Consider the following 23498-nt stretch of genomic DNA (forward strand, 5'->3'; position numbering starts at 1 on the left):
AGATCATAAATGTATTTTTATGTTATGAATATACATAAATAAAATTATTTGCAAAATATCTTGAGATGTATCTTGATGCCTTAAAATATCAGAGACAAGTGACCACAGAATTTTGGCAACAGTCTCAGCGCTGCCAAAGGCCATAGTCTGTCATTTGTCTCTTTGCAGCATGTTCTTGAGCCAAATGCAGTTCTTGCTGTGTTGGCCCTGCAACATGGAAAAGGTAGTATGCTTTCATTTTCTGCCCTAGCAGCTGTTCACGTCCTTGCCTGCTAGGGAACACATCTATTGAATACCTGCCCCACTGTGGCAGAAGCCTAATATATGATGTGGCATATTTTTTTACCTGTGAGCCTGGTAAAGAAAATTTGACCATTATATTTTCAGGATACTCAGTTCCTTGGATTACACATGGGTCATTCAGAATTATAAATTTTATTGCATATGACCATCCTGACTCTTTAAGTTGGAAGTTCTCAATGTTTTCTATTCTATTTGTTGTCTTATGCCATCTATCTAGATTGTTTCAAAGGCTCTGGATCTTCTATGTAGTTTTCTTCTGTTCTTGGTTTCAGGTTAAACATAACATAATGTAGATTTTACTTTGATTCGTGGAGCATACACTTTGACTACAGCCTGCCAAATAAACTCTTCCTAAACATCTTGATGTAGGCAAGTTGTTAAGCAATTGATTTGTAATAGAATTGCAGTGTCATTAACTGGAGATAATACAGTATATTTCTGTGAGTTTATTGTAAATTCAACATGAAAATGTGCAATGTTATTCTGCTTTCTTCCATGCAAAGGGTGAAATCAAAATTGCTGTTTCTATTGAAGATGAAGCCAACAAGGACCTGCCTCCGGCCGCTCTGCTCTATAGGCCAGTTCGTCAGTATGTTTACGGAGTCCTGTTTAGTTTGGCAGAAAGCAGAAAGAAAACTGAGAGACTTGCTTTTAGAAAGAACAGACTTCCACCAGAATGTATGTACTGTAAAAATCCATTGTTTGTTTTCCTCGGTACCTCGTAATCTCTTGTGCATTTTCTAAAGCCTTAGAAGAATGATGACTGAATTGACCCCAAGTGCCTCCATGTAAAGCAGGTGGGCCGTCATCGGGGGCAGTAAGCCAGGTAGAGGCTCTTAGAAAAGGAGGAGAAGCCACAGACTTTCTTCCTCAGTAATATTCCAATAATGATGTTTATTCAGTAAAATAATAAAACTGCAGGCTTACACTTTAAACTGAATGTTGACCTGAAAGCAGTCCTGAATTGCCGTGACTTTCTGTAATTACCATGTCTTAGTAATCAGGATGAGTGTGTTTCTGTGCTCAGGTTTTATGCACATCTGCTATCTCCAAAATGCCAGTATTCTGGAGAAAAGTTCCAGCAGGTCTCTGAAGGGCCGTTTCTGGGCTGTTGGAGTGCCACCACATGCAGCTTTACAACTATAGCGAAAGTCGTGGGACTCAAGTGGATCTTTGCAGGATTGTAGTGATTTACCTTGGAGTCCTCGGAGATGTGTGCACTCACCCGATCAACTCTGGGGGTGGAGGGTGAAGGTGGAAAGACTGAAAAGTACTGTTAAAAAAACTGGTCAAAGTTGAGGTCAAAAGCATTTTCCTTTATCTTCTAGTGGGCCTGCTTAATATCCTGAGAAAATAATACTTTTCTATTTAGGTAATTTTATCCCCTAATATAAGGAATGTAAAAGCAACTGTATATTTAGTAGGAAAAGATCCCCAAACATACAATCTAAAATAAGAATATTATGAATTGTAGAAATTGTAAATTGCTAGATTGTTCTTTAAACCAAAGCTAGTTACAGATTACCTGCCTGTGTGGTGGGTCAGTGCAGGCCTCGTTAGTGGTGAAGCTCATCGTCAGCACAACCGTGTGCAGTTCTGAACTTTGCAACTTTAAACTAAGTTCATCAGATCTTTAAGTTTTCTGTTTGCAATTACTATAACAAACCTGTGATCTATACGGTTTTAAAATGAAGCACCTCTGACTACCCTCCTTGAGCGCAGTTGCTGAGCTGCTTATGTGATGTCATTGGCAGGTGAGGCCAGCTCTGCAGGGCTCCCCTCTTTGACCTTCTTCCATGATGGCTGGAGATACCATTTGGAACACAGAGTGTTATAAATGACATTCTTCTCAAAGATCCAGGGCATTCTTAATTGTACATATTTGCATTGTTGTCTCACATTGTGTGATTCATCTCCTCACAAAAGAATGGCATTTATTACTTTGTTTGCAGAGGATGGTCACTTGTCCCACCCTGTCACTGCTCTTCTCTTCTCCTGTGGCCTGACTAGGCCCCCAGGTCCTCTTTGTCTGTTGCTCCTTTTTCTCCTGGGCTTAGCATGCCTATGCTGCAGGCTCTGTCTGATCCCATTCCTGTGATGTTTAGGCTGCTGCAGCCCATTCATCCTGTGCTTCAGAGCATTGTGCTGGCTTCATGGTGGAAGGTATTCTTTTTTTATTTGCTTATGTGTTCCAACAACAGGGTTACCTTTACACAGCAAACTCCTCAAGGAGTTTCCAGTGATCATAACCTAAGGTTGACTATAAATGGGCCTTGTGGCCACTGTATTGGCCTATGGAGTTGGATGTGACTGTTCCCTACCCCTTCAATTTCAGGGTGTTCCTACATCATCAGTGTGCTGCAGTGCCAGACATGCTCAGGAAGTGGAGTCTTGACTTCTTGGGCCCTGCTGCAGGTCTGCAGCACACACACAGCTGATGGTGCTTGCTGTTGTGATCAGCTGTCTTGGGCCTAGGTTGGGAGGTCTCATGCTGGGCCTGTGAGACCCTGTGCTGCTAACAGACTGTAAGGGCCAACGTATACAGACCACACAGGGGTTGGGGGGTGGAAGAAGTAGCTAGAAGCCAAGCAGGGCCACAGCTTTAGTGATGTCTGCCTGTCCGTGACCCTGCTCTGACCAGGCCAACTCCAGCTGGGGTCAGAGCTCACAGGAATGGGGCCTTCAAGGGAAGAAAAGACAAGAAGGGTTGGAGAAGTCTGGGGTGACTCAAGCAGATAGAATGCCATTGACCTAAGTGGAGGAGAAAAGAGACATAGGAGAGCGGAAAAAGGGTTGGAGGCCGCACTCTGCACTGGTTGTTCTCTCGAGACGTGGCTGAGATGGCCAGGAGAAGACCATAGCTTGGGGGGGGGGGGAGAGTTCTGCCCTTCCCCTTTCTCCGCCTCTTCCCTCTCCTCCTCTTTTTTAAGGATAGGAGACTGAGTAGTTTGGTTATTGTTATTCTTTTGACCATTGGGAAGGATTTAGTGGGGAAGAGATAAAATGAATTTACAGAAAGAATGGGAAAAAATTAAAAAGTTCTGGATAAGGATTTGATGTTAGTAGGGGGTAGGTGGGAGGGAGGAGCAGAAGGAGGACTGCATACGTTAGGGTCACCTTTCTTGGTGAAGGCAGGAAGAACTGGGGGAAAGGATACCTCAGCTCTGGTTTGGGAAGGGGAGCCATCTGGCAGTGAGCAAAGGATGAGAGCCTAACTGGGGCTGAGCTGATGAATCTGTCATGGAGTATGGGTATCTTCTCCACCGTGGAAGAGGTGTGAAGGCTGCCGTTTACCAAATGTAATTTAATACTTCTTCAATGGTAAATGAGATTTTAGAAGTGATTTCATAATAGCTTATGTCTATTATTATTGTGTATTACTCTTAAGAGGTCTGTCCAGCAGGCAGTAGAAGAATGAACCACACCTCGTATAGGTACAAAGCCTACCTGTTGGAGAGGAAGAGCCAAAGTGTGGTGCATCAGAAAATTAAACTCACTTGTGTGAGAGTATGTATAATCGCTGAGGTTCTTTGAAAGGTCAGCGCTAAACAAATTACACTCTCTTCTGCTCAGGTGATTTTCAAATTGCAGTTTTGGCTTTTCTGTAGAGATGAGGAGCCACTGAAGGTTTGGTATGATGTTTCTGTTTAAAAAGATGAGTAGGGTAGTGACATGTGGACTGAACCAAAACAGGTATGAAACCTTTAAATGGCAAAGAAAGGGCAGGTTCAGATGACCTTTGCTTAGGCAGAATTATTTAAGCTCCTGGAATTAATTGTTTAGAAAAATGTGTTATTAATGTGCTATGACAAATAAAAAATTGCCTCTGAATGGAGAAGATGTGGAAATTTGACCTCTGAGTTTAAAAGTTGAGAGACCTTAGTACTGTAATTTCAGTGGGTGAGATTTTCATGAGCAGCTTCAGAATCTAGATCTTTATGGGGAGCTGATAAAATTGAGCTTGTCTAATGTATTACATGAGGAGGAAACAATCCTATAAAAAGATTTTTATGTCAGTAATACATTTCTGATTATCACTCTTAATTGGAATACCAGCTCTCCTCAGTTTTGTCCTGAGAATCTCTTGTGATCAGGTCTCAAGTTGAGACCTGAATGCTCTCAACTTGCTCAAGACAAATTTTGTGTGAGAAATTAGTAATATGCATGGTGTGATTGCATTAAAATGCCTCCCTTATAACCTGTTGATTAGATTTCAGCTGACTAAATACTGGCTCTGATCATCATCTGACCATTGATTTAGGCTTCTTTACTTGAAATATGTCTTAATTGGTTACACATTTTAACATTATTAAGAAGAATCCTATAGCTGCTTGATGCTCTAAATGAGCTGGGGAAAATGTCTGGTTGTGCTACAAGGAAGCTGACTTTGAAAGGTTTCTCAGGTTCTTGGTTGATGATGATTGTATTTAAATCTTATTGACATGTGTTGTCTAACTTACTATGGTCACTTTTAGACCACAAATAGGTTAAATGAAATCACTGGCACGGTGGAAGAAGATCCGATCCATAAGCCACAAAGTGCCCTGGGAGGGCAGGTCCCCATGACGAGTTGTCTTAACTCCCCCCACTTGGCTTTCCGTTGTGGTCTGGCAACTGAGACCTCTGCCCATGGGCTTCAGAGTGAGCCAGGTGCTCCCGCAGCTGCTGGAGCCATTTCTGAATGGGAAATTTGTGATCTGAAATAGCTTCAGAATCATACACGTGTACGTTCCTGTTAATGGTCCCTGTAAAAATAAAAAATTTCCCAAGATGCCCTTATTATCAGAGTGAACTATTGAAGCCTTAAGGGTTGTTTTAAAATATTTAACTCTCAGTAGATTTCAGACATTCATTTAGAAATCTAGTCTCTTGATTAAGGCATATGATGAAGTGTTCATAATTTATAGTGAGTTTTCATGTGGTTTACCAGAGTTTCATTTTTAATGTCATTATACGGTTAAAGTAGGATATCAGGCCTTTAAGACATTTCCAGCCCTTTGAAAGTCATATTGAATTAGATGCTGGCAGTTTATTTTTCACTCCTTTCTCTATCCCTAGGTTCCATAATTTTGTTTTTGAGAAATTCATCAGAGTATTTGCTTATTATAGCAGTATGCACCTTGGAATTCTAAGCCCTTCCAGTGGTGCCCACAGACTCTTCTGTTAACACCCGGGGACATGCGGATTCATGCAGATGTGATCTGCGGTGACAGTAGCATCTTGTGGTTGGCATGGGGTGGACCCCAGGGACACGTTTCTGCTGCTGGAATAAATTTCAGACCCAGGGTCTGAAATCTGGCTTTGTTTGAGGCCTTCACCATATGAAAATACAGATACTGTGGCAAGTTTCTTAGATGCACTCCTATAGTGGAGGAGGCTATGTGTCCTAGTGGCTTCCTCCCCTATGATGCATCTTGGTTGCTCCCAGTAGCTGGGTTTTTTTCCCAGGGGTCAGCAGGAGGGGCTGCAGTGATTTGTGGGCAAGCAAGACAGGGTACAAGGCCTAAAATTTTAAAAGATTGTAATGTAATGAGTAGCCTCAGCTGTAATTCAAGATTGAAAAAGTTCAGGAAGTAAAGCTCAGTGATTTACACATTTTTAAATTAACATCCACTTAATAAAATTGGTCTTTGTTTTCATGTCTCACATTTCCTATAGCAAGTCTTCCCCGGTACCTCAAATTAAAGAAGTAAAAGAAACAGGAGTATAAAAAGTAGATGGATACAAATTATAGACATATGAAATAAATTTATAGAATTAGGGAGCAAGTTTATAGATTGTGAGTCCTCTTTTTATAGAAAATTTTCTTATATTTATTCTTGTACTTTTTAACATCTCAAGAGAAGCCAGAGGGAACATTGATTCTCTCCCCTAGCCCTCGCCCAATCCAATTTACTTTAGAAATGTTTTTATTTGTGCTAATAAAAAATAAATAAACTCAGACCTAGCACAAGAAATGATTGTTTAGGAAGACAACTTATATGACAGGCCAGTCTGTGATGTTATTCTTTTGGATTAATATTTATGTCATACGTCCTTGAACTTTCGAGTTTCTAATACACTAGGAATAACATGTGCGGGAGAATGAGGAGTATCAGCATGTCTGTAATACCATGTTCTGTATGTCCTGAAGCCTACTAAGCATTTATATTTTTGTGGACAGTGGGCTGCCTGAGCCTCAGATGTCGAAGGTTTAAGAACAGCATTCACAGCCTTTTACCTTTGAAAATTATGGAGGTGCTTACAGATGTGTCAGGGTGAGGAAATGGAGAACCCAGCGGACCTCACCTGCTGCCTACATGCTGGTGCTGCTTAGAAGTTAGGGGTCAGTTTTTCTATGAGAAGGAAAGAATAGTCTTTATATCTGTTTCTCTGTTTCTGACCTGATATGAAGGATCTGGAGGGGTTTTATTTGTTTTTGCTTATTTTTGTTTGTTTTCGTAACAACCCCAGGAAAACTCAGCGAGTAATTCAACAGCTCCTCCCTAAATACACACACAGCCCACCCAGAAGTCTAGTCAGCCACTGTCTTGGAAGCCATTCTTCTTACTGCGTCCTTTTCTCACCTATGAATGTGAATATATGAATGTTGCAGCTTTCCCATCCTAAGCCCTTTACCGGCATTGCTAATTCATGGTGATGTTCTGGCCCTGAGCTCAGAGACATACTTTATAATATGGTTTTATGGCATCCACTGCCAGTCAGCTGGAATTGGCTTACTAAATGAATCATGTCTGTTGTTTCTGGGCTGGGATAGATCCCAAAGTCATCATTATAACAGATTTCCAAGGTAGCTAGTTGTCATATGTTAAATGCGCTGCTAGGAGAACTTGATTAACATCTGATGGAAAACATTGGGTTTTTACTGACAGCTTAACTATGATACTGTTTTATAGTCTCCTGTTTTATTTTGAAGAGGTTCTTTCTGTGAAAAAAATGCATTGTAAATTTAGCCTCTAGTAACATAAAAAACTGATTCCCTAGAGTTGTTTTTGTCAGTGTAAAAATCCGGTTTAGTGTAAGTTAAGGAAGATAGTCTAATATTGAGTGTTTTAGATGTAGGCTACTTCCTGAAGTAGGGAATTTTCCCATGAGTAAAAAAGATGAGATTAATATTTGTTGATGGTGATAACACAAGATTTATTCACAGATCCTCATCTAGATGAGGCGACCTCTGGGATTTTCTTATTCTGTATTATACAAAAGCAGCATGAACATACTTTTCTACAATACTACCAGTACAGAGATGGTGTTATACCACTATGCTCTTCTAAGTTCTGCCCTGATACTGTAAATGATTAAAACCCAGATTACTTACTGTTAGCAAACAACACTGTGGGAACTGAGATGTCACCCTCCTGGGCAACAGTGACTCTTGGGAAGAGCAAGGGAACCAGCAAGGGAATTGCTCTCTCGGGGAACCAGCAGCCCCGAGAGAGCAGTAGGAGCAGCAGGTGTTCTCCTCCCTGATGGCTGCCCTCAGCTGCCCTGTTTCAAGGGACTTGCAAAGCAGAGGCAAGCCATTTCCTTTGCTCAGCCCTGGTGCCCTTGAGGCTGCCAGCTGTCAAACCCAAAATTGAACGTTCCTTGGAATTCTTTATAAGCACTAATTTTTAATTAAATTTATGTAAGTAATGTATAGAATGTTAGCTGATCTCTCCCTGCATATTGTGGGGTGCTAGGTGCTTTTTATGTTTAATCATCAGTGTTGTGTTGCATAGTTAGGTTTTAGCCTCTTTTGTCAGTCCTTGGAACCAGGCCCAGGTCTAAGAATCTAAGGAAAACCCTCACTGATAGGCATGCACTCGTGCAGGCCCCACCTCGCCTGCCTGCCCCTTGTCTCAGCCCTGCCTGGCACATAGGAGAGGCTACATAAATACCTATTAAATGATTGGCCTAAGGTCTCACAGCTATTAAGTGGTGGTGTACTCATAAGACCTCTAAATATTAGATTAAAAACAGGTGAGCACATTGTAAAAATAAGGCAAATCAAGAGCACCTCTGCTTGTGGAGGAAGCCTTTGGGGTTAATCATGTCTATTTACTTTGATAAAGACATGTGTTTCCTAAATTAGATTTGAGCTGTCTTGTCATGAATATTGCAGTGCTGTGAGAGAGGACAAATCCTTTTCCATCCCTGCAACATCTGTAGTCTTACCCGGTACCATTCTGAGGCCTGCTAGGACTTGGGCAGCCTTTGGCTGGAGTATTGCCTTGGCCACGTCCATCAATATGAGTCTAGTTTCGGCCCTCAGGAGTTGCTGTCAGGGCTATGTAGAGTGTGAGATATGGCACCGGGCCAGGCTCATTCAGGTACACAGGAGGCCCTCAGAGCCTGAGTGTGGAAAACTATTAGAACCCTGAAGGTGAAATACGTATTTCTGAGAATACCATCCAGAGTTAGGGTGAGTACCTCTGACCTCCACTTAACTTAACCTAGGGCCTTCCAGAATGAAATATGTGGAGGCCTAAAGGTTCTGAGTTTGAGAATGAAAATCCTCTACCAACAATTTTTTTCTGGAATGAAAACAAAACATAATAAAATAAATAATTGCTGAAAATGATTAGAGAGAGGTGAGAGCAGTGCTAACAAAAGAGAAAGAAAGAAATGACAAAGGTAAAGGTAGATTTAGTATGAAGACCTCTCTTGAGAAAACCCCAAGCGGGTTGTACGGTCTAAGCCCATGCTGTGTGTACGTATGTGGGGTGGTATGTGTGATGGGGGGTGTGGTGTGGAGTATGTGATGTTTGTTTGTTAAGTGTTTGTGGCATGGCATGGAGTGTGTGTGATGTGTGTGTACATGTGGAGTAATCTAATAGAAACTAATCTAGTAGAAACATATTCGTGAACAACTCATTCCAGAAGTTCACTTTGCCTGTTTTCTCTTGGGGCCAAGCAGCCTTTGTGTTGGATCACAGGAGGGAAGGCGGGGTCAGCTCACGGGATGGCCTGCACATGGTGTGATCCTGTATGTTCTGATGCTGCTGCTGAGGAAGCCTCCAGATGCTGAGAGCTGTGCTGGAGCTCAGCAGCGTTGTGGTGGGGCGGTGCCTTAGATTGTGCGTCCAAGGACAGGGTCTGTTTGATAATGGAGACTTACTGGTTTTATATCTGACACCTAAAAATATTGAATAAAAACAAATAAGCATGTATGTATATATACATGTGTACCTGTATTTTGACTTGAACTTTAAAATGAGAATTTGGAATGTTTTAAATATTCCTTTAACATTTAAACACCAAGATATTCAAATGTAAATGAAAGGAATTTGCCTAAAGACAACAGTGACTTTTTTGTAAAAGGAGAATTTTCAGTGACTGTCTTAACTGTACCCCTGTTCTGTCCAGTAGGCGTCTCATAAGGGGACACTGTCTGGAGCCAGCTCCGGAAGGGCTCACCACGGAGCCCTTGCCGCGAGGCCTTGGCTCACAGCGTCTTCCCTCGCATGGCACTGTTACCTGGCGCATCGGGCATTGAAATGTGTTTACGCATTTTTTTTCTGTTGCTGATAAACTGTATATCCAAGTATCTAGCGCCTGACATTTTTCATTGCATTTTAAGAGATAATTGTATTGCCTGACTATATTTATACTTGGAGTGGAATTGGAAATCAGCCAGTTATACGTTTAACTCTGTCCTGATTTGGGATTCTTCAGAATGCCTTAGCCATTACTTTAGAGAAAATGAATGCAGCTGGATTAATGTTATCTGGGTAGAACTAATGTGTTAAAGATCAAATTAGAATTTATTGTACCATCCTGGTTTCCATACCAGCTATTGGCCTTGGAGTGGCCATGCAGTGGAACATGTTAGCCAGTGATGGTACCTTTGATTCATGTTGAGCAGCTCACTGGGCAAGGGGCCACACATTTCCTGCTTTGGTTCTGGTGTTTATTGAACGAAAGCAAACTCCTTGTTACTTATGAAATACACATCCAGATTTTACCTTCGAATTGTTACCTCAGTGCAGTTGATAAGAAATTTTAACATTCTACTCTGCAGTATGGATTGTTTTCATTGTATTTCCCCCATCATACTTTTTTCCTTAATTTATTTGGAAATTATGTGGGAAAATGTTCATGTTTGTGTGTTTGTAAGAATTAATTCAATCTAAGTGGTAAAACAAATGTGGATAAAAGATTATTGTTTTTGTATTATATCAACTTAGAACTCCTTGCTTTTTTTTGAGGTGAAATGTTGGAGAATTTTACACTCTGTTTTAAGTCTTGCTGAATATAATTACTGTGTGCTGGCATCATCTGGGATTTCAAAACCTGGAATATTGCTTCTGTGTCTTACTGGCCAGTTTTTAAAATAGAGTTTCACAGTTTTGTTTATTAAAGCAGGAGGTCCTTAAGTAAAGTGGCTACCAAATGCAAATTATTTTTCCAGTCTAATTTGTGAAAGTATTTATGTATGTAGAAAAAGAGATTAGCTGTCTAAATTAGATTTTCCGTGTTAAAATAATTAATTGCATACCTCTGTGAATACCAATTGTTATTAAAACTATTAATAGATATAAAATATTAAAACAAATTTTGCCTAATATCCTTGATTTATACATATTAGTTATGTGGGGGCAATCAAGTCATAATTTGATTGAGAAGAAATTTATCTGGGTCCTGACTAAAAATCTGAATGAGCCATTACTTGCACAGAGTAGAGGGGCAAACAAAACAAACATGAGGACTGTGGGCTTGCTAAGGAGAGATGGCATTGTTTCCTGAGAGGTGACATCTTCAGATTCTTATTAGAGCTGTTTGTTTTTGTTAAAACTGAAAGTAGGTGAGCCCGTGCATGAATGTGTCTTCTCTGGTTTTTCTTTTCTGTAGTCTCACCAGTGATCATTAAAGAATGGGCAGCTTACAAAGGGAAGTCTCCTCAAACTCCGGAACTGGTAGAAGCTCTTGCCTTCAGAGAGTGGACCTGCCCCAACCTGAAGAGGCTTTGGCTAGGCAAGGCAGTGGAGGACAAGAACCGCAGGATGAGAGCCTTCCTGGCCTGCATGAGGTCGGACACCCCTGCCATGCTCAACCCTGCCAACGTGCCCACTCACCTCATGGTGCTCTGCTGCGTCTTACGGTGGGTGCGGGCGTGGGAGCTACGACTGGGGACCCGCTGGGTGTGGGGCCAAGACCACAGTGTCTGTTGAGTTCTGGAAAGGATAGAAAGTTTATTCCAGATGAATCATGTTGTCTGTTGAAATGTATCCTGATCCCATATTTATAATGTTATAGAAAGTAGGCCATGTAATTGTAATATATATTTTAATTTATGTCATTTAGTATGCTTATAGAATAGGTATATTTGGTAAGCATATATGGTATGTAAATATTATGTAATGGCTTTAAATGTAGTTTATTCTTTTTTTTTTTTTTTTTTTTTTTTTTTGAGACAGAGTCTTGCTTTGTTGTCCAGGCTAGAGTGAGTGCCATGGCGTCAGCCTAGCTCACAGCAACCTCAAACTTCTGGGCTCAAGCGATCCTCCTGCCTCAGCCTCCCGAGTAGCTGGGACTACAGGCATGCGCCACCACGCCCAGCTAATTTTCTTTTTTTTTTTTTTTTTTTTTTTTGAGACAGAGTCTCGCTTTGTTGCACAGGCTAGAGTGAGTGCCGTGCCGTCAGCCTAGCTCACAGCAACCTCAAACTCCTGGGCTCGAGTGATCCTTCTGCCTCAGCCTCCCGAGTAGCTGGGACTACAGGCATGCGCCACCATGCCCGGCTAATTTTTTTTATATATATATATCAGTTGGCCAATTAATTTCTTTCTATTTATAGTAGAGACGGGGTCTCGCTCTTGCTCAGGCTGGTTTTGAACTCCTGACCTTGAGCAATCCGCCCGCCTCGGCCTCCCAAGAGCTAGGATTACAGGCGTGAGCCACAGCGCCCGGCCTAATTTTCTTTTATATATATATCAGTTGGCCAATTAATTTGTTTCTATTTTAAAGTAGAGACGGGGTCTCGCTCTTGCTCAGGCTGGTTTTGAACTCCTGACCTTGAGCAATCCGCCCGCCTCAGCCTCCCAGAGAGCTAGGATTACAGGCGTGAGCCACCGCGCCCGGCTTATTCTTTAAATATTAAAGAATTTGAAGGCTATAGAGGGGAGTATATTATATGTTATTTGGAATTCCTATGTAGAGAAAATTTATCTTTCCCCTTCATTTATTTAATCATTCACACTGTATTGCTAAATGATGGGGATATGTTCTGAGAAGTGCATTATTAGGTGCATTTGTCATTGTGTAATGTCATAGAGTATACTTATGCAAACCTAGATGGCAGAGCCAGCTACACACCTGGGCTATGTGGTATGGCCTATTGCTCCTCGGCTACAAGCCTGTACGCGGCATGTTACTGTACCAGGTACTGTAGGCATTGGAACACAATGCTATTACAATTGTTAGACATTTGTGTATCTAAACATAACTAAACATAGAAGAGGTACAGCACAAACATGATAATCTAATGGGCCCACTGTCCTGTGTGCAGTCTGTTGACTGAAATGTTGTTGTGTGGCACATGAATGTGTTTGTCAGTATGGGCTCATGTCTTCATTTTATAGAGTTGTAATCAGGTCCTTTGGGGTTGTACCCAGTACTGTGTTATTTATCTTGTTGCTTACATTGCCCCAGCCCCAGCCTTGAGTGCGTCTTTGGGTTGGCACCTGACACTTGCCATCCTTTTATTTTGGGGGCACTTCCTTGCTTTCAGGCCCTACAAAGACGCTGCAGGTGCTCCTGCATCAGCCGTCTCTCTAAGGAGCTGCCCTGCTTCCTTATCATAGAGAAGGGTGTGTAGACACCCAGGTCTGGGTGCCATTGTGCTCCTGCTGCTGGCGGTTTCTGCATCTAGGCCCTTGAAGCCAATAGTTGCCAGGAGTATGTGTAGACACTGGTGATGTTTTCAAGTTAATTTGAGTCGGGGTGCTTACAGGACGTTCATTAGGTTTTGGAGTTGGTTGGTTTGGTTTTGAAGCAATTTCAGACTTAGAGAAAAGTTGCGAGTACAATACAAAAGTATTTTTATTCAAATACTTTACTGTGATTTTCTAACAGACAAGGACATTTTCCTTAATAACCACCATCAAAATTAATCCACGCTGATACTAAAGTGCATCCTATCCATAGGACCCGTTTGGCTAGTTGTCCCAGCAGCATCCTTTGTGATAAGGGACTGGGTCCAGGCCATCTCTTTGCTTTCAGGGGTGATGTCCTGCACAGCTCCTTTATCCCATTAGGTAGGAGGCTGGCTCTGAGGCCTTGATGCGGAACATCTGTGGCTTCTCCATGTGGAGTTGTGCTTACCTTTTGCAACTGTACGCATCTCATGGGAAGATGCTCAGACTCTCAGTAAACATTTCCCTCCTCCTTAGACAGCCAACCTGTATGCATCAGTATGGACTCAGCCTCCTGTCTCTCCAGGAGCTTTTGGTGCACCACACCGTTATCTGTTTTGATGCTATCCTTGTTGCCTTATCAACTGGCCACTGTGGTCTTGCCACTGACCCTGTCATTTTCTGAGTACCTCTTTACTTCTCTGCACATGTTCTGCCTTCCTTTGTATCTCCCTGCCTCAGCTCCAGGGTCCTCATTTCTCTAAGCAGACTTAATTCCTACAAGTAGGGGATAGCATTTAGAAACCAGGCTCTCAGAGTCAGTGGCTCCTTGCTGCGGGAGCTTTGCTTCCTCTGCCCTCCCAGTGCATTTATGAGCCGCCCCCAACAGCTGCTGCTGTGTGTTCCTGCTTCTCATTGAAAGCAGTGAATTAACCCTGGCTCAATCTAGTGTACCTCTCTGTATTTGCAGGGGACAGTATAGTGTCCCTTTCTGCATTTGTAGCTTCCGGCTCTGGCAGTGAGAACCTTGGGCTCAGGTACCCTTGTGACCTCTCCCTTGGTAGGAGCCCATCTGTTGTGCAGTCCCCATTAGTCTTGTTCCTTTAGGGCCTGCCTCACCTTCCAGGCTGGCTGCTCTTGGACAAGCACGCGGACCACCACTCCCTCTGGGTTCCACCTGACTAACTTTAGAAAAGGAGGGACAGAGCTTTATTCATGTTTTCATTTCCTGAAGTTTCTTAAATTTATAACAAACTTTAAGATCAATAACTTATTTAGGAAGACATAAATGGAGGTTAAGTAGAGGAGGTTAAGTAGTTTTCATTTTATTTCCGTTGAAGATTAGCTAATGGGAAAGACTAGTTTTTTTTGTTTTTGTTTTTAAAGTCTTCTGGTTTCCTCTGATGGAAAATTCAGTTAAGGACATATTTTTATCAATAAAAACCTTATATTAGTCAAAAATTGAAGATTAAGACTTTGGGTGTTCTAAAATCAAATTAGCAGTAATGAATTTAGTTATGTTATTTGTATTTCTTCCCTCATTCTTTAAAATGATACATGGTTTTCAGTGGAACACCTGGCTATCCACCACATACCCGGCCTAAGCAGCATACTGGGACTGTGAGTGAGGGCACAGCACAGGGGCCCCGTGGCCATGGTAAAGGACAAGCGCTGCTGTACTGTGGAGCATAGGAGTCACATCATTTCAGCTCCGTGCTTAAGTCATCATTTCATCCTCCGTGGAGTGGTGGCACAGACTCATGTCACTGTCATGTCCTTCTGTCCTTCTGTCCTCCGTTCCTCATTCGGCTGGTATCTCATGGAGTGCTCACTCTTTGTGGACACTTGAGACATGCGGACAATTGGGATGGGCAGAAGAACAGAATCAGTCTAATCTCTAGACTCCCTGGTAGCAGAAGACGGTAGCAGAGAGTGATGCAGCGTGAGGGTGAAGGCAAGCATGCAGGTCAGAGCAAGTCTTTGTTGGGAACTCAAGGTGGACAAAACAGATGAGACCTTCCTTTGTCCAAAAGCAGCTTATGTTCTAAGAGACAAGACAGCAGACAAAAAGATGAAAACTGAGTTAAGTCCTGGAAGAACTTGACTTAAGTCAGTGTTAATAAATAAGGTAACAGGGATGGAGAGCATGAGGCTCCCAGACAAAACTGAGGCAAGTCAGTGTGTGCTCTGGGCGAGCATCCCAAGAGGTTGGTGGTCAGACCAGGTGACACAGCAGGCTACCTGTGCTGGCCAGGGCCTGTGTCTCTCCTGTTGGAACTCTGGCTTGTCCCAGCTTCCATGCTTGTAAAGGGCAGTGAGAGGAGATTGACTCAGGTCAGCCAGCTTTAGAAGGACTCCAGAACAATCTACACCCCCCAGCCCTCACCCTTCTGTGGTAAGGAAAGGAAGGCTGGTAAGGTTAGACAACTCCCGAGGTCCTATAGCTGCTTAGCACATCAAGTGACATTTTTGTACTCTGCTCATTGCAAGGATAAAAAACATCAAGAGAAAAATTTTCCAGAAATTCCATAGGTAGATTTAGCAGGCATCTGGAAACATTCTAAATACACAGATCAGAAAAGAATGAGTAAATGAGGTGACCAAGAGGAAGTTATTAGGCACTCTTAACTGGGATGCTGTTATTGCTATCTGTGTGTTTTGGCATTTAATCTGTGTATGAGTTCTGAGAGTCTTAGCTGCCAAGAAAAATAGGAAAGATCCTGAGAAAAGCAACCTGTCCCCAAGACAACCTTTTTCTGATTCAAAATTTTAAAAGGAACCTATAGCCAGGGGTTGGGGTAGAGGGTACTGGGGAGTTGTTTAATGGAGACAGTTTCAGTTTGGGAAGATGTAAGTTCTGTGGATGGATGGCAGTGATGGTTGCACACCAATGTGAATGAGTTTAAGCGCTTAAAAGCGGTTAAAATGGTAAATTTTATGTTAGGTGCATTTTACCACAATTTTCAAAAATAAATTAATTGAATAAATAAAAATAAAAGGAACATAAAACACAAATACTTAAGGCAAAGAAAATTATATATTGAGCACAGTCTCTTCCACAGTGTTTTTCAGACAGAAGTGGTGGGAAGGGTGCTTCTTCATAGTTGCTATTTCTTGCAGCCCTGGCTAAAACTCAGTAAGACCATCGTATTTAAGACTTGTGGCATTCAATCATAAAAGATATAATTTTTGTCCTTACAAATATTGACAGTTTAATTAAATAAAACTTTTACATCACTCTTAAATATAAATATTTAAGAATATTTATAAATATTCAAGAATATAAATACCATAGAAATTTAAAATTCACTATTTGTTCACCTTGAAATTGCATTTTCTTCCTACTTTTGCCACATTAATTTTATCAGGAAGTATATAAGCTTTCTGTGCCTAATCTTTCCCATCTTTAAAATGGGATAATCATTCATGCCTCAGTTGCTTTGACAATAGATGAGTTAATATGAATAAAATACTCAGACTAATTCCTGACCTAAATAGCATGTAAACTTTCCAGTTTGGAATTTAATTGAAAATATATCTCAGTGAGCTGAATGGAACCTCCACCTTAGTTTATGTTCCCATGGATGAATATCAAGTATTTCAAGAATGAGTTAGGGCTCGGCACCAACACTGACCCTGGTTTTTGTTAACTTAGATTTTAAGCATTGAGAAAATTTAGCAAATGGGAATGGAAAGAGCTTTGTCACAGTTCTCTGAACTCCTTTTGAGTTATTTGCCAGAGATCACATATCATCAGAAGCTATTTTTAGTGATGAGCTGGCAACTTGATTTGGTCATCTTTCAAGTTTGTTGAATGCGAAGAATTAGAAGCCATTAGACTTGCGGAAAGGTTTATGATTAAGTCATTATGGCTATCCCTTCACTGTCTCAGCCCAGACACTGCATGGGTTGTGCCCTATGTAGTGCCTGAGGGTGACTTTCACTCGGGCAGTGCTATCACAGAGAAAGGAAGAAGACTGGCATGCAGTCTGGTGACTCCCAGGCTCACTTATTCTAGTTGAAGTTGAAGATTTGGAAAATGACCTCCCTTCAGCTGTGCATACCAGGGTGCACCCATTTTGAAGTCTGTGGCTTTGGTGATGGTCCTGTGAGTTTTGTTCCTCGACTGACTCTCCTGCCTCCTACCCTTGTAGTCCCTGCTCCATCCCCAGTTGTTTCCAGGCTACCTGAGCCTTCAGGTGCAGAGTCCCTGTCATGCTCACTGCTCTCATCTGGAGATTCGTCCTTCTTGTTTGGACCTAGGATCTGCCTCCTGGGCATCCTGGCTTGAGTTCAAATGAATAAACCCTATAAATTGGCACCTACAGTGTACTTAAATACATCACAAGAGTGAAGTTGTATCAAAAGTCTCTGACCGCCTAGTTTTCAGTATGCACAAATTGGTGTGCTATTTCTAATTACTCTAAGACATTCTTGTCACTCTGGATGATTGTTTCATTTGTAATGGTGTCATCACATGAACATAGAAAAGCTGAATAAGAAGTCATTATGGGCCTTCTAAGCTCGCATCATCTTGATTACTTAGAACCTCTCGCTGGGTTTGTCCATGTTATGGGTGACCGCCCAGTAATCATGCCTGACTGTGTCTGCCCCTCACTAGGTACATGGTGCAGTGGCCGGGAGCACGCATCCTGCGTCGTCAGGAGCTGGACGCCTTCCTGGCTCAGGCACTGTCCCCCAAACTCTATGAGCCTGATCAGCTACAGGAGCTCAAGGTAATGTATCAGCCTCATTTCCTTGTCCTGGGTGGTCTTGCTTTGGAATTTGGTGTAACACAATTAACTTTCATGAGGCAGAATTGCCAATTCTTTAAACTAATCCTTTTAATACACTAACCTAATAATACTAATATGATGTGAACTTGATCGCCTTCAGGGCAAAAGGAATGTTCCTTTCTAGTTATGGATTTGCCATCCCCAGTTAGGAAAAGATCAGTCCCACTTTTGTTAAAGAATGATTTCCCCTTGTTTACCAATGGATATTTATTCTAGTTTTTCACATCAGGAAATAAACTTGCCTTTTTTATTTTAGGAGGGGATTCCAAACCCTGGGAGGGCTTGATCTTAAGAATTTTCTAACATCTAGCAAGGATTCTTTTTCTTATTTCATTTCATTGTTCCAAATTACAACTTAAATTTTCTCTACAAAATATTCTTTGCCCCACTGATATTGTAAAATCCCTTTTAAAAAACCACTTGAAGAACAGTGTTACACCATCATCCCTGTGCCCTTTCTAGTCAGAATTTAACATCATATTCCTTTTAATTTTGCCTTCTAGTAATTCCATTGGTTCTTTAATTGTTTTGACAATATTGATTTCCTCCAAGTTGTCACCTATTTTTCAGTGTGCATACCTTTTCAGTACACTTTTATTAGATGCTATGTTCACATGGTTGTAATCGCTTTCTAATTTCTGTACTAAATTTTAGAAGTTCAAGACTTTTCAAAGTTAGTTAAATTAGTAGATCTACCTTTTCTTTTTAATGTATAGGGTTTTGTTTTTTCTTTGCCATCAGTTTTTCTTTTTTCAAAGTTTGATTTGTAATCATTTAATCTCATTTGACAAAATTGCCTTCACCTTTAGCTCTTGTTGGCATTCTTTATGAAGGCATTCTTTCCCTGCAGAGGAATTTTAGGCTCACTTTATAGATTTTCAGTATTTGACAGTTGGTGCTCAATAAATTTCTGGTTGTCCCTAAATTACTGTGTTAAATTGAGTAATTTGGTGTTTTATGACTGTCCTCAACTGTGTGGAGCTCACCTAAGGCTTCTGATGACTTCGAAATAAGCCAAATTGAAAAAACCAAAACTTAGGAGAATTCACCTAAAATTGTATTCTTTGCTTTATAGATCAAGCTTTTCTGTTTATTAGACAGAAATTACTATTATTTTTAATGTTTTTGAATTTACATTTCTGTTTTCAATGTTTGGTCAGGTGTCCCCATCAGGCAGTGTGGCTGGTGCTAAGTCAGGTCCTTCCCCGTGTCCTCACCTGGTTTGTCTCATCACCACCGTCTTCGTCACAGACTGTGCTTCAGGGGGTTGGAGATACTTTTACTAGAGTGTGGTGCCATCCCTCTACCTCTACTCCTGTTTCTCTTATATAGATTATTACATCAGTATTGACATCCCAGTTCTGAAAATCAGACCGCCAGGTATCAGGTATGCCCACTAAGCCTTATTCACCATCAAATTACTTTTACTCAAAGTTCATCCTATATCCCATATCCTTTTCATTTTTGGATCAGCACATAGGATATAACTTTTGAAAAACAATCACACTCTAAGCTTTCATTTTGGTTCTTTTGAGATCTTAGTGCTTTCATGGTTTTCTCCTGGTTCTTCATCTAAAGAGAGACATTTCTAGAGATGTATTCAGAAAGACATTTTATGTGTAGTTAACTTCAGTCTGATTCATTGTTCCTCTGGGTCTTGCTTGTCTGGAGGTCGACAGTTCCTTTTAGTGACAGCCTACACCTGTAGGTGCTTCATTTTCATGATTAGTATAAATTCTAAAAGAGCTATAAGGAAGAATAGCATTTGTTGGGGGGAAAGGCAGTTGTTTGCTTTTTTTATTTTTTAAGATTGATCTCCTCTCAGCTATTAGATTGAGAATTATTAGGAATAATCATTATTTAAATGCTACAAAAATTCCAATGCAGAGCTGAGGGTTCCAAAATTCAGTGATAGAAAATTAAATTTTAAAGTTGCTTTTTCATTTAACCATTTAACTTTTTTGATATATCGAAATCAACGACAGTGCTTTCCTGTAGTACACCATTTCACTGCTTATGATATAGTCAACTCTTGACTGTTACTGTTGTTGTGTCAGGGCCTGTTACCCAGTTTGTGGATTGCCCAGACCCTGTTTCTCTTCTCCCATTTATTGTCCACTATGTGCTTTGCCATTAGAGGAGGACAAGGGGAAGAAAAGACCCAGTGCTGACAGTTTGGACTCCTGTTAGATTTTCTGATGGGAGGTTTGGTGGGGAGAGACATTGAAACCATGAGCTAAACTGAATTTTTAGGAATTTCATCTCATCCATGCGTTCTCCATCTACCATGTCCATGAATAATTAAGCGTGTTCTGTGTGGTTCCTTGAGTACCTGTGACAGTGATTGGCAACCCTCATTTTTTCTGTTATATTTTTTAAGCCCTTCTCCTAGGTTACCAGCATGAATGTAATTATTAAGGTAAAATTAGCACTCACTCTGTATTTTGAGGAGGGCGGGTAAAGGATAAGGAGAAGGAACTTTGTACAGTTAAAATATTTGTCCAGTTTCTTTCTCCTTTGCTCTTGACATCCCTATAATTGCCTTAAATTCTTTTAACAGTTTCACATGCCAAGTGCAGAATATAAAAGATGGAAAATGAAGAGCTTTAAAGACAGTATTAGGGGCGTGCCACATGTCTGTGATACCTGTAAGAATTATTTTGCATATAGGTAAATATGACAAATTAAAGTAAGAGTCTGTTGCCCAGTATTTAGAAAGTAACTTAACTGGAATTTGGTTCATGAGCTAATTGGGCAGAGATTAAATTCCATATTTGTATTTCTTAATAAAGTCAGAATTTTTTTCTGTGTTCCTCCAGTTGAAGAACTTTGGATAATGTTAATTATTTTATCTCAGCTGGTATAAGAGATGAGGTTAGAATGTGACTATTCAGCCATTTCTGCAATCAAGGGTTCAGATTTGGATTCCATCAATTGTCCACTCTGTGGCTCTGAGTCCTCTGTGACCCGTCTATGCAATGGAGACACTGTTGGAAGCACTTGTATCTAATGGTTGTTGAGAGATGGAAATGATATAAAAATACATGTTAAAAAAAAGACACCATTTGATACATATTTATTATGTTCCTCATATATATTAGATATTATTATTTGTTTAATAATAATTAGGGAAAGAAAGAAAAACTGTAATGTAAGTTTTAAAATACTTTTCAAAAGAAGCAAAATTTACACAGCAGTTGAGATTTTACTCACATTGTTTATACAGCTCATATTTTAAAAACTCTGTTAATGTAATGGTACTTGTCATAACTAAAACTGCTAATTATCTTGAAACTGCAAACATCATTTTTTAAATCCATAAAAATATAGTCCTTCAACTAACGTTGAAGCCATTTTATACACACACACACGCACACACACGTACACACACGGTAGTCTTGCTCCATTCCTCCTGTCAGCAAATTTGGAGATTAATAGTTCTAACTTGGGTGTTTCAGTGTTGTATGCATCTGCTGCTCTTTCTTACGCTTAGCATGCAGATAGCTATTTGCTGGGAGAGTGGTTTTGAGTTATGTTAGTCACAGTGGTTTGAGTCAGGCCATGATCAGCAACAGCCCATTCCTACGAAATACCAGCAGGATGGTGCTGCGTGTGCTTCCACAGAAAGCATCCCTGGCGTTTTGTGTATGACATTTTGATAGCGAGGCAAACACCTTTAGAGCAGCTCAGCTGTCTTATTTTCTCTCCCTAGTCCTTGACCCGGATGTACAGTTCTCTGGCATAGGGCAGAGAGGCGGGCACAGAGGCCCTAGGCTGGAAATGGTGGAGTCCCTCCTGATTGCAAGGGATTTGTGGTCATCATTTCCAAAGAACGAGGGGCCAGGGGATGGGTGTCCTGTTTATTCAAAGGCCTGCACCTCTGCTTGGCCTCTTCCCAACAGGAGCAGCTCCCTTTTTCTGCCTTGAGAATTCTCCTTTCTTCCTGCAGCTCAGAACTGGGGGTGGCTGGGGACTAAATACATCAAGTGCATTTTCTCCGTTTTGTTCCAGTTTGCCCATCTCTTTCTCCACTGTGCACATAAATTAAAAAATACATCTCATTTCATCACCCCAGCCCCACCTACTCACTGCTGAAGATTTTTAAGTTTGCTTCCCAACAACTACATGGGAAAAGAAGGAGCCAGTAGTGTGCAGTAGGATCCAGAGGTATAGCTAAAACAGCTTTTACAAATTTGTGAACAGACTTTTCCAGGTTTTTGAAGTTGAACTTCGTTGACTTAAAATTTTAAAGAAGGTTGGAAAAAATAGTGTTAGCTGGTAATGGGAAATGTTAACACAAATTGCACAAAACAGTATATGATCATAAATTCATTAGCATTTGGCACCAGAATGACCTTATTTTCTCCTTAATGAAAAGTACTTTTACGTGCCACAATTAGGTATTGCTTAGATTGCTACTCCATAAAGACTGCATTCTTGAAAAGCCACCAAAGTGAGAAGACAAAAGCCAGAGCAGAGTTAAAACTTTGTCCTGGATAATCCACAAACTAGGTCTTTACATATAGATGATCAAGAGTTGACTGTACTCATGTTAGTGTTTCTTACCCTGCTCATCATATGCTAGGAGGGTGGGCTCTGTGTACAGAAGGCAGGCACCCAGCACTCATCACTGAGAGAAGTAAAAGTCTGTGCAAATTCTAATAGTATATTTAGTTCAAATACAGTATTTTTGTTGTTGTGTTCTTCATTTATAAGCTGTCCATTTTTCCAAAAACATTGACAGTCTTGTTAATAAGTTGCTATCTAAAACATTAACGTATGAAATAACAAAGTCTAAATTTATTTTAGAATGTAATTATTTATACAAAGTAATTTTTTAATATAACTACTTGAAAAATGCAAAATCTCAATATTGAGTGTTCCTTTTTGACACCCTTTTCTGTTAACACATGAATGTGTTCACATCTTAAATGTGAAATGTTATTTCATGAGGGGATTGTGAGGGCTCTGGACTCAAAAGAGACTGCACATCATTGCTCACTTTATCACATATCAGCCTCAAATACAGCATTACTCTATACTGCATAACACTTAATAAATCCCAACAGAAATATTTCAGTACGTTTATAAAACATTCTCTCAAATGTAAATTTGTTAAATAACATATAAAGTATTTCTGTTCAAATAAAACGAGTTTTAGGTCAATATAAGGTAATGATAGGACTACTCAGTAGTGCTGTTTTTGTTAAGGAATATTCTCTGTTAACTTTTATTGAGACATTGGAAGAATTAAACACTGTAGTACTCTTATTCCATAGAAGTTACTCTTTTCAATTTAAAGATTGAGAACCTAGACCCCCGAGGAATTCAGCTGTCAGCTCTCTTCATGAGTGGAGTAGACATGGCATTGTTTGCAAATGATGCGTGTGGACAGCCAATCCCCTGGGAACACTGTTGTCCTTGGATGTATTTTGATGGGAAGCTCTTCCAATCCAAACTCCTCAAAGCCAGCCGGGAAAAGACCCCACTCATCGACCTCTGTGATGGTCAGGTATGCTGGGGGGCTGGGCAGCGACCTCTGACTGAAATGAAATAAAGCTCA

The 23498-nt window shown here is 40.7% G+C and overlaps 1 protein-coding gene across 3 annotated transcripts in view; it reads left to right on the plus strand.

Moving 5' to 3' along the window:
* Nucleotides 1-23498, plus strand: part of FAM120A (family with sequence similarity 120 member A) — a 116404-nt gene that overhangs the window by 80823 nt on the left and 12083 nt on the right. For 2 of the 3 annotated variants that reach the window (XM_012738519.3, XM_076008481.1), the window contains exons 10-13: nucleotides 807-981; nucleotides 11137-11386; nucleotides 17761-17875; nucleotides 23238-23447. In XM_012738519.3, the coding sequence (XP_012593973.1) occupies nucleotides 807-981; nucleotides 11137-11386; nucleotides 17761-17875; nucleotides 23238-23447 (750 nt within the window). Of the gene's footprint in view, nucleotides 1-806; nucleotides 982-11136; nucleotides 11387-17760; nucleotides 17876-19267; nucleotides 23213-23237; nucleotides 23448-23498 lie in introns of those variants that run through there. The other variant, XM_020289222.2, reaches the window with a different exon arrangement.

Source organism: Microcebus murinus, chromosome 12, assembly GCF_040939455.1.
Source record: "Microcebus murinus isolate Inina chromosome 12, M.murinus_Inina_mat1.0, whole genome shotgun sequence".
In the NCBI taxonomy this organism is placed as follows: domain Eukaryota; kingdom Metazoa; phylum Chordata; class Mammalia; order Primates; family Cheirogaleidae; genus Microcebus; species Microcebus murinus.